The sequence below is a fragment of the Miniopterus natalensis genome, chromosome 13 (genome assembly GCF_054644295.1).
Source record: "Miniopterus natalensis isolate mMinNat1 chromosome 13, mMinNat1.hap1, whole genome shotgun sequence".
In the NCBI taxonomy this organism is placed as follows: domain Eukaryota; kingdom Metazoa; phylum Chordata; class Mammalia; order Chiroptera; family Miniopteridae; genus Miniopterus; species Miniopterus natalensis.
The window spans coordinates 54,942,179-54,954,847 of NC_142093.1; the positions used below are offsets into that span (position 1 = coordinate 54,942,179).

Genomic DNA, 12,669 nt, shown 5'->3' on the forward strand with positions numbered 1-12,669 from the left:
AAAATGTTTTTTCCCATTCTGTGCAATGCCTCTTTACTTTATTGAGAGTCCCAAACAAGATGGACCTAAAGAAACTCACACTAGGACACATCATAATTAAAATGGCAAAGGTGAAAGACAAAGAATCTTAAAAACTTCAAGAGAAAGACATTTATAATTGTTTCCTACACAGAAGCTCCCATAAGACTGTCAGCTGATATCTCAATAGAAACATTTCAGGCCAGAAGGGATTGGCATCAAATATTCAAAGTGATAAAAAGCAAGGAGCTACAACAAAGACTACATTACCTAGCAAGTCTATCACTTAACATTGAAAAAGAAATAAAGAGCTTCCTAGACAAGAAAAATCTAGAGGAGGTTGTTACCACTAAACACATAAGAAATGTTAGTAGGACTGCTATTTTTTTAAATTTTAAAATTCTTTAAATTTTTCTTTATTGTTGAAAGTATTACAGAAGTCCCCATTTTTCCCTCATTCACCCCCTCTGCCCCACTTGCATCCCCTCCCCAGATGTTCACCACACTATTGTCTGTGTCTGTGGGTCATGCATATATGTCCGCTTCCCTCTGATACTACTTTAAGAAGAAGAAGGGGAAAGACAAGGGGAAGGGGAAGGAGGAGAAAGAAGAGGAGAAGAAGAAGAAGAAGAAGAAGAAGAAGAAGAAGAAGAAGAAGAAGAAGAAGAAGAAGAAGAAGAAGGAGGAGGAGGAGGAGGAGGAGGAGGAGGAGGAGGAGGAGGAGGAGGAGGAGGAGGAGGAGGGGGAGGAGGGGGAGGAGGGGGAGAAGGAAGGAGAAGGAGGAGGAGAAGAAGAACAACAACAACAGAGGAACATAGTTAAAAAATAAAATGGGAATAAATAGGTACCTATCAATAATCATTTAAAATGTAAATGGCTTAAATGCTCCAATCAAAAGACATAGGGTAGCTGAATGGATAAGATAAAGATGATCCATATATGTCATATCTACAAGAGACTGAGCTCTGAACAAAAGATACACAGAAACTAAAAGTAAAGGGATGGAAAAAGATACACCATGCAAATGGCAAGGATAAAAAAGCTGGGATAGCAATACTTATATTTGAAGGAAAAGACTTTAAAACAAAGGCTATAGTAAGAGACAAAGAAGAACACTACATGATGATAAAGAGAGTAATCCAACAGAGGATATAACCCTCATAAACATTTATGTACCCAACATTGGAGCACCAAAATATGTAAAGCAAATCTTGATGAACATAAAGGGAGCTATTGACACTAATACAGTCATAGTAGGGGATTTTACACCCCATTGACATCACTAAATAGATCTTCCAGAGAAAAAAATCAACAAGGAAACCGGCCTTAAATGACACACTAGATCAGATGGATTTAGTTGATACCTCAGAGCATTCCAGCCCAACGCAGCAGAATACACATTGTTTTCAAGTGTACACGGAACATTTTCTAGGACAGACCACATGTTAGGACACAAAACAAATCTCAATAAATTTAAAAAGATTGAAATCATAGCAAGCATCTTCTCTGACCACAGTGGTATGAAACTAGATATCAATCACAAAAGAAACTTGAAAAATACACAAAGACATGGAGGCTAAATACCATGTTACTAAACAATGAATGGGTTAACAAAGATGAAGAAGAAATCAAAAGATACCTTGCAACAATAAAAATGAGAACACAACCCAAATCTAGAGGACAGAGCAAAAGCATACCTAAGTAGGAAATTTATAGCATTCCAGGCCTATCTTAAGAAACAAAAAATCTCAAATAAACATTTAACATTTACACTTAAAGGAACTTGAAAAAACAAACAAACAAAGCTCAAAGTCAGAGGAAGGAAGGAATTAATAATGATCAGAGCAGAAATAAATGAAATAGTGTCTGAAAAACAATACAAAAGTTCAATGAAAGAAAGAACTTGTTCTTTAAAAAGATAAGCAAGATTAACAAACATTTAACCAGACTCATCCAGAAAAAAAGGGGACTCAAATAAATAAAATCAGAAATGAAAGAGAAGTAACAACTGACACCAAAGAAATGCAAAAAAATTGTAAGAAATATTACAAAAAACGATATGCCAATAATTTGGACAATCTGGACAAAGTGGATAAATACCTAAAATCATACAATTTTCCAAAACGGAATCAGGAAGAATAAGAGAATCTGGAAAGACAGGTTATAGCTAGTGAAATTGAAGCAGTAACAATAAAAAAACAAGAAACTGCCAACAAAAAAAAGTCCTGGACTGTATGACTTCACAGGTAAATTTTATCAAACATTCAAAGAAGAATTAATACCCATCCTTCTCAAACTATTCCAAAAAATTCAAGAGGAGGAAAACTTCCAAGCTCTTTTTACAAGGCCAGCATTATCTTATTCTAAAACCAGATATGGACACTACAAAGAAAGAAAATTATAGACCAACATCCCTGGTGAATATAGATGTTAAAATGTTCAACAAAATATTAGCACAACAGATGCAGCAATACATTAAAAAGATCAGACACCATGATCAAGTGGAGTTTATCCTGGGGATGCCAGGTTGGTTCTATATCTGCAAATCAATAAGCGTGATACAGCACATAAACAAATGAAAGATAAAAGCCACATGATCATATCAATAGATTGTAGAAAAAGCATTCAATAAAATCCAGCACCCATTTATGACAAAAACTCTCAGCAAAGTGGAAATACAGGGATCATACTTCAACATAATAAAGGGCATATATAACAAATTCTCAGCAAACATGAGACTCAATGGGCAAAACTACAAGGGTTTCCCTTAAGATCAGGAACAAGACAGGGGTGTCCACTTTCAACACTTTTATTCACAAAGTGCTGGAAGTCCTAGCCACAGCAATCAGACAAGAAAAAGAAATAAAAGGCATCCAAATTGAAAAGGAAAAAGGAAAATTGTTACTCTTTACAGTTGATATGATACTGTACATAGAGAACACTAAAGATTCCAACAACAACAAAAAACCACTAGAACTGATAAATGAATTCAATAAAGTAGCAGAATACAAAATACCCTGAAATCAGATGAATTTTTACACACAAATAATGAACTATCAGAAAGGAAAACTAAGAAAACATTCCCATTTACAATTGCTACAAAAAATAAAATGCCTAAGAATAAATTTATCCAAGGAGGTAAAAGACCTATACTCAGAAAATTATAAGCACTGAAGAAAGAAATGGAAGAAAATACAAATAAGTGGAAGCATATACCATGTTCATGGATGAAAAGAATTAATATCATTAAAATGTCCACACTACACAAAGCAATCTATAGATTCAACACAATTCCTATCAAGGTATCAATGACATATTTCACAGAACTAGAAAAAATATTCCAAAAATGTATATGGAACCACAAAAGACCTTGAATAACAGCAGCAATCTTGAGAAAGAAAAACAAAGTTAGAGGAATCATGCTACCTGATATCAAACTATACTACAAGGTCATAGTAATCAAAAGAGCATGGTATGAGCATAAGTACAGACATATAGATCAATGGAACAGACTAGAGAAGCCAGCAATAAACCCACACCTTTGTAGTTAATTAATATTCAATAGAGTAAAGATAGTGTATTCAATAAATAATGTGGGAAGTATCAGACATATACATGCAAAAAATTAGAGTACCATACACATGAATAAACTCAAAATGGATTAAAGACTTAAATGTTACACTCAAAACAATAAAAGTGTTAGAAAAAACCGAAGCAGTAAAATCTCTGACATTTTTCATAGCAATATTTTTTCTGATATATCTCCTTGTACAAGGGAAACAAAAATAATAATAAACAAATGGGATTACATAAAACTGAAAATGTTTTGCACAGCAAAGGAAACCATTAACACTGAATGGGAGAACATATTTGCCAATACATCTGATAAGGGATTAATATCCAAAACTTATAAAGAACTTATAAAACTCAACACCAAAAAAACAAACAGTCCAATTCAAAAATGGGCAAACTACCTGAATAGACAGTTCTCTAATGGGAACGTACACATGGCAAATAGACATGTAAAAAATGCTCAACATTACTAATCATCTGAGAAATGGAAATTAAAACCACAATGAGAAATCACCTCACACCTGTCAGAATGGCTATCATCAATGAAGCAACAAATGGGGATGTGGAGAAAAGAAAACCCTCATGAACTGTGGGTGGAATGCAGTTTGGTGCAGCCACTGTGGAAAGTAGTTATGTCAAAAAATTAAAAATGGAACTGTATTATGACCCAGCAATTTCACTTCTGGGAATTTATCCAAAGAAACCTGAAAAACAATTTGAAAGAATATATGCTCACCTATGTTCATTGCAACATTATTTACAATAGCCAAGATTTAGAAGCAGCCCAAGGTTCCATTAGTAAATGAGTGGATATAAAAGCTGTAGTACATTTATACAATGGAATACTACTTGGCTGTAAAACAGAAGGAAATCTTACACTTTGCAACATCAGGTATGGACTTGAGAGCATTATGCTAAGTGAAATAAGCCAGTCAGAGAAAGATAAGTACCATATGATTTCACACATTCATCCCAAATTATTTATATGTCAATAGTGAAAGGTCCCTGAGGGCAGGGGCCTGTATCTTTTGAACATTATATTCACAGCAGCAAGCACAATGCCAGGCAAATAGTAGATATAACAAACTGAATTACAGTTTAAAAGAACACAATTAGTAAATAAATTTAACTTAAAAGAACATCATTAAAGTTATAATTTAGCTGGATAAACCTCAACCTTGTGGTTCTTTGCTGATTGGTATGTAAATGTATTTTATAATTCATGTGGCCAAAAGTAAATATAAATTAAATACTCAAAGGAAGATTTCTGTTACTTACTTGAATTGTTGGAATACAGCTGTCAAATTAATCTCTTAGACTTAAAAAATAAAATCTAAAGATGAAAGATGGGGCTTGATGTAATATTTTTTAAAAAAGAACTTGTTTTTCTAATGTAGTAATTTTTTATAATGGAAACATGAAAATAAACATTTTTAAGTGTGTTACGTACCATTTCAATTTCTTGATCTTTAGCAACCAGCTGCTGATTAAGAAGTTCTTTGCTTGAGTCAAGTTTAATACAAAGTTCTCTTGTGGAAGACAAGTCTGCAAGGGCAGACACCTTTTCAAACTGAACCTTCTGAAGCTCCTCTTCCAACTTCACAAGAGATTTATGTAAGGTACAAATCTGGGACTTGTAAGACCTTTCTGCATTTAAGTGCTGCAAAAACAAAATTATTATTTTTTTAAATTGGAAAAAAACTATGAGATGGAGCACAAAATGGGGCAAATCTTTTAATGATAGTACATTTACATTATAAGGAACCTTAGATACTATAGGTAGTAATATATGTACAAAACACTCTGAAACATAAATTCAGGTTTCAAATTTCTATACACAAAGTCCTTGAGTAAGGTGGTCAACTGGTCATATTTGAAAACCAATGTTTCCCATTTAAACTTTTCTGAAAGCTGGTTGAGATATATACATGTTTGGTCAATAGTTCTTTCTATATTTGCCACAATTCCTATTATTCTATAATATAAATATTATTGCTGTCTTTAACAACAAGGTGACAAATAAAACATTAGCCACTATTTCACTCACAATACCCATTTTCCAATTCTGAAAAGGCATGTTGATATTGACCATAATATTGTAAAATGAGGACTGATAACTCTCTAGCACTTACTAATACCTGAGGGAAAAAGACTGGGCAAGTACAAATTAAGAATACATCCACATTTTGAGAAATAAAAGCATGTTTTAAAAATGGTATTATGAGCCCTGGCCAGTGTGGTTCAGTGGTTAGAGTGATGGCCCACACATCTGTGCACCAAAGAGTCATGGTTTCAATTCCCAGGCAAGACTAGGTACCTCTGTGTCAGATTCGATTCAAGCCCCAGTCAGGGCATGTGCAGGAGACAACCAATTGATGTGTCTCTCTCACATCAATGTTTCTCTCTCTCTCTTTCCCTACCCTTCCTTCCATTCCACTCTCTAAAAATCAATGAAAAAAAAATATCCTCAGGTGAGGATTAACAAAAAAATGGTAATATGAAATTCAAGTTATACGACTGCAAACATTCAAAATAATCCCCCTTTTATTCAGAAAAAAAAAAAATGTCTTGGGGTACTCAAGGCCATCCACAAACATCATCTGACATTGGCCTGCATGAGAGACCATCCAGAAAGACTGGGAGTCCTAGTAGATCTACCTAATACACAGAAACAAATGCAAACAGGCTGCCAAAATGGGGAGGGGAAAAAAAGACCCACATGAAAGAACAAGAGAATTCTACAGAAGAGATAAATGAAATGGAGATAAGCAATCTATCAGACATAGAGTTCAGAATATTGATTGTAAGGATGCTCAACAGCATGGTAAAAGATATAGAAGCTATGAAAAATGACCAGTCAGAAATGAAGAATGACTTAGCAGAAATAAAGAATACATTGGAAGGGGTAAACAGCAGATTAGAGAAGGCTGAGGAGTGGATCAGAAAATTAAAAGACAGGGTAGAAAAAAATCACTCAATCAGAGAACCAAAAGGAAAAATAATTTAAAAACTGGAGGACAGTTTAAGGAAGCTGTGGGACAATATGATATGTAACAATATTTGCATCATGGGAGTACCAGAAGGAGAATAGAAGGAGCAAGGAATAGAGAACTTGTTTGAAGAAATAATGGCAGAAAATTTCCCTAACCTGGTCAAGGAAAAAGCCACACAAGTTCAGGAGGCACAGAGAATGCCAAGCAAGAAGAACCCAAAGAGGCCCACACCCAGACACATCATAACTAAAATGCCAAAAATTCAAGACAAAGAGAGAATCTTAAAGGCAGCAAGAGAAAAGCAATTTGTTACCTACAAAGGAGCTCCCATAAGGCTGTCAGCTGATTTCTCATCATAAGCTCTACAGGCCAGAAGGAAATCGCATGAAGTATGTAAGGTAATGCAAAACAAAGATCTGAAACCAAGACTACTCTATCCAGCAAGGCTATCATTCAAAATAGATGGTGAAATAAAGAGCTTCACACACACACACACACACACACACACACACACACAAGGCTAAAGGAGTTTATCACCACCAAACCAGCATTGCAAGAAATGTTAAAGGGACTGCTGTAATAAGAAGAAATAGAGAGAGAGAAGCATTGGCACAAAGAATTAAAGAGGCAATAAATAAGTTCCTATCAATAACCTTAAATATAAATGGATTAAATGTTCCAATCAAAAGACATAGGATAGCTGAATGGATTAGAAAACATGACCCAGATATATGCTGTCTGCAAGAGACCCACCTCAGAACAAAAGACTCACACCGGATGAGAGTGAAGGCATGGAAAACAATTTTCCATGCAAATGAAAAAAAAAAAAAAAAAGCTGGGGTAGTAATACTCATATCTGACAAAATAGACTTCAAAATGAAAGCCATAACAAGAGATAAGAAAGGTCACTACATAACATATATGTACCCAATATAGGAGCACCTAAATATATATTTTTTAAAAATTCTGCAGGTCTTTAAGGGAGAGACAGACAGCAATACAGTCATATTAGGGGGTCTTTAATATCCCACTGACTTCACTGAATAGATTTTCCAGACAAAAAATCAACAAGGAAACAGTGACTCTAAATGACACACTAGATCAGGTGGATTTATGGAACTGCCATTTGAGGCAGTGATCCCACTTCTAGGAATATATCCTAAGAATCCCAAAACACCAATCAGAAAGAATATATGCACCCCTTTGTTCACAGCAGAGCAATTTACAATAGCTAAGATCTGGAGACAGCCCAAGTGCCCATCAGTAGATGAATGATAAAAAAACTGTGGTGCATTTACACCATGGAATACTATGCAGCTATGAAAAAAAAGGATCTCTTACCCTTTGGGACATCATGGAGGGACCTGGAGAGTATTATGCTAAGCGAAATAAGCCAGTCAGAGAAAGACAAGTATCACATGATCTCACTTATATGTGGAATCTAATGAACAAAATAAATTGATTAACAAAATAAACCCAGGGACATAGAAGCATGGAACAGACTAAGGGATCTCAGAGGGAAGGCAGGGGTAGGCGAGAAGGTGGAGAGAGATTAATGAAGGAACTTATAAGCTCATATGCACAACCCAAACATTGGTATGGGGAAGGCCTGGGGGTGGGGTGGATGCAGGGTGCAGGGGGTCAATGGGGGGAAAAAGGGGGACATCTGTAGTATTTGCAACAATAAAGATAAATTTGAAAAAACATAACAGAATACCATTTTAAACATAAAGATGTATAGATTAAAAACAAAAGCTTGGAAAAAGATATTCCATACACATAATAATCACAAGAAGGGTGAAGCAGTTATATTAATATCTCACAAACTATATGCTACAGAATAGGAAACATTACAACGCATGAAGAGATGAATTAATCAAGAAGTAATGAAAAACCTAAGTCTATATGTGTCTAAAGCACAGCTTCAAGTACATGAAATAACATGACATAAATACAAGAAAAATGCACGAATGCCAAATATAGTTGGAGCTTTCAACACTCTTCTCTCAATAACTGACAGAACAACTGAACATAAGATTAGTAGAAACAGGAACTGAAAAACACTGTTGATGAACTTGACCCAAGAGACATCTATAGAACATTTCACTCAACAGCAAAAGACTGCACATTCTTTTCAAGTACATATGAAACACCCAGCAAGATGACCTTATGGGCCACAACACAGTCTCAATATATGTAAAAATCTGGAAAATCACTACCTAGAAAGATATCTTTTAATCTCCAAATACTGAAAATTAAACAATAGTACAAAATAACATAAGGGCAATTTGAAAATTATTTTGGCATTTAAAAAAAAGAAAACATAACATAATTGTGTAGGGTAAAGTTTGTACTTCTGGCATGGCAATGTGAGGAGCTCCACAGAAGCACTCCCTAGTGAAAGTGGTGAAAATTATAAAAAAGCAACCTTAAATGGTCTTTAAATAGTCTCTGGAAATGGTCCTAAGGACATACAGTTAATGAAGAAATATTTCAAAACCAACTAAAACTGGGTAGGAATAGTGAAAGTCTGTGGCACCTGAAATATGGCCTGTTCCCTCTCCCCCCACTCCCAGATCAGCACAATGAAAACTCCACTCCAGTGCCCTCTCTCCCCTGAGTACCCAGTCAAGAACTACAGTATCTTCCCATGAGGGGCAGATTATCAGCATTTCTCATCCCACCCCATGCTACTTGTATCACAGGCTAAGTTCCTGGCAAGTGTGGCTGGAAGATGGGGGCTTCCTTCTGCGCAGAATCTACACATGGCATAGAGGTTCTCTTTTGTTTGTAGTACACTGGGAACACAATGACCCTGATTCTCCTTGACACAGGTTGTTCATAAAGAAAAGGTTCCATACCAGCAGAGGGAAACAGAGATTACAATCATACACCCACCATCTCTACCAAGTACCCAGATCCTAAAATAGGCATGCCACTCAAAGAGAAGTGCACCACTGTCCCCACACCAGCTCGAGCCCTGGCTCAGAGATTTTGCCTAGGCAGAGAGGGAGGCCATAAAGCAGGACGAGAAACTTATGTCATTGGCAACAGACTGTGGGATAAAGTTCAAGCCTAAGGTATTCTCAAGATCAGTGAAGGGTATGGTGAAAAGACTTGGAGGGTAGGGTAAAAAATAAATTAAAAAGAGACTGGTAAAATCTTCAGAGATATAAGCTAACCATAGGTCAGCTAGTTTACTAAAGAATATCAGGGAAAGAGACTGCTAAGAAGAACGTTCTCAGGTTTAAAAACACTGAAATATTGACCCCTAAAATGATCCTGTAAAGGAACCCAAATTGAACTGAATCCCTTGGTGAAGCAATTTCTGCTGGAGGGCATTGTTGAAAACAATAAAGCAAACAGCCAGAAATTAGTGGAGCTTAACAGCTGAGTGAGGTCAGGAAGAGAGTCAAAAAGGCCCTGTCATCCCTGGGCAACTGTGAACATACCTAAGGAAACCGTCAACAAAATGAAAAGACAACCCAATGAATGGGAGAAGACATTAGCTAATGACACATTGGACAAGGAACTCACACAACTTAACACAGAAAAACAAACAACCCAATTTAAAAAATGGACAGAGGGCCTAAATAGGCATTACTCTGAAGAGGTCATACAGATGCCAATAGACATAGGAAAAGATGCTCAATCATCATAAAAATGCAAATTTATACCACACCTGTCAGAATGACTATGGCCAATAAGTCAACAAACGAGTATTGGCAAGGATTCGGAGAAAAGGGAACCTTCGTGCACTATTGGTGGGATTGTAAATTGGTGCAACCACAGTGTGGATGTTCCTCAGAAAATTAAAAATAGAACTACCATATGACCCAGAAAACCCACTTGTGGGTATTTATCTGAAGAAATCCAAAACATTAATTTGAAAAGATTTGTGTACTCCTATGTTCACTGCAGCAATATTTATAATAACAAAGTTATGGAAGCAGCCAAACTGTCCATCAATAGATGAATGAATAAAGATGTGGTACATATATACAATGGGATATTATTCAGACATAAAAGAGAAATGGAATCTTGCCATTTGGAACATGGATGAACCTAGAGAGTATTATGGTAAATGAAATAAGTCAGACAGAGAAAGACAAATACCATATGATTTCACTTATATGTGAAATCTAAAAAAATAAAATAAAATAAACAGAACAGAAGCAAACTTATAGATACAGAGAACAAATTAATGTTTGCCAGATGAGAGGAGCTTTGCGGGAGATGGGTGAAAAAAGTGAAGTGATTAAGAAGTACAAACTGACAGTTATAAAAATAGTCACAGGGATGTAAAGTGCAGCATAGTCAAATATAGAAAATACAGTCAATAATCGCATAACAACTATGTATGATGTCAGGTGATTACTAGACATGTGGTGATCACTTCATAAGGTATATAAATGTCTAATCACTGTGTTGCACACCTGAAACTAATATAATATTGCATGTCAAGAGTAACTGAAAAATGAATTTTAAAAAATGAACTTTGACCATCTTATATCACATACAACTATTAATTTAAAACATATCGTTGATCTAAATATAAAATGCATAATATTTATGGAAGAAACAGAAGAAAATCTATGCACCTTGTTGTAGGCAAAGATTTATTAGATAGGACAAAGAAGTGGAAAGTATAAAAGATAACTGATAAATTGGACTTTATAAAAAATTTCAAACTTCTGCTTAAAGTCTTCATTAAGAAAATAAAAAGACAAGCCAATGACTGGAAGAAAATATTTAAAAATACACAAAGGAGAGGAAAAACAAGACGGCAGCATAGGTAATAGCTGCATCCGCCTCCTTCCGCAACCACATCAAAATTACAACTAAAATACAGAACCACCAGCACTCAGAGCCTCCTGAGATCTGGCTGAACAGAAGCCCCACAACCAGGGATCTGAAGAAGCACCGAGACCGGTAGGAGGGGCGGATCTGGGCTGAATCACAGAGATGCGGCCTCGGGCCACACCCAGTGCCGAGGTTAAAACCCAGGAGGGAATCTCAGCGGCAGAGTTTTCCCAGAGGAGGGAGGGGGTCCCAGCCCCACAGCAGGCGCCCAGTCCAGGGCTCCAGGCAGGGAAGACACGTCCCCACAACTCCAGGCTGTGAAACCAGCAGGGACTGTGGCTGAGGGTCGCGGAGGCTGCGGGAGCCCCAGCAGCTCCTCCTAAAGGGCCCGGCACAGACTCCCTCAGACGCTCCCTCTGAGCCCAGCGCCGGGCAGCAGCCTGAAAGGACCCAGGACACTCGGGGAGGGACTAACCTGCCTGAGATCCGGGAGAGAGGTGGGGGGCGGCTTCCTCCCAGGCAGAAGGGCTGGCAGAGGCCATGGCTCCTGTGGCGAGTCCTCCCCGCACACAGCCGGCAGGCAGGCGCCATCTTTGAATTGGCAGCACCTGACTCACCCCTCTGGCCCCGCCCCGTGATCCTGGGGGGCGGGGTGCCCCTCCCCACCTGCAGCTCATCCGGGCCATTTCCAGGGGCTTTTCTATGCAAGTGGCCTCTTGAGCCTCATGCTTAGGACTTTCCTAAAATCTCTCAAACAAGCAGCAGCGGGCCCCATACAGCTTGATAAGCGGCCCCAGGCCTGACACTAGCAGCAGCCTGCATTGGCTCATAGCTTGGCCTCTCCTGGACACCTCCAAGCCCAGCACAAGGAGCAGCCATCTACAGTTTGCTGTGTAGCTCATGCTGGATATAGCTCATGCCTAGGCAGAGAGGGAGGCCATAAAGCAGGAAGAGAAACTTATGTCATTGGCAACATGGCAACATGGGCAAGGCACTGGCAGAGGCTGACTTTGCACCTCCCGGGAGGCCCCAGAGACAGTGCACCTGGTGCTCAGACTCGACCACGCTGGATTACAACCCTACCACAGCCACGAGTGACACACTCAAGGGGAGCACTTGGTGAACCAAAGCTCCACTGAAGTAAATCCTGCTCCATAGGGGTGTCTCCAGCACAGCAGCTCTCTGACTGTAGTTGCAGCTGGTCCTCACAGCTGATTGGCCTGGGGGTCAGTTCCTCCCAGGGACACCAACAGCAACCAAGGCTCAACTACAACAGGACAGT

The 12,669-nt window shown here is 37.9% G+C and overlaps 1 protein-coding gene across 1 annotated transcript in view; it reads right to left on the reverse strand.

Annotated features, from left to right (window-relative positions):
- Nucleotides 1-12,669, reverse strand: part of TSGA10 (testis specific 10) — a 79,901-nt gene that overhangs the window by 14,702 nt on the left and 52,530 nt on the right. Inside the window, exon 15 of the mRNA XM_087823715.1 lies at nucleotides 5,042-5,251. Within this exon, the coding sequence (XP_087679841.1) occupies nucleotides 5,042-5,251 (210 nt within the window). The remainder of the gene's footprint in view (nucleotides 1-5,041; nucleotides 5,252-12,669) is intronic.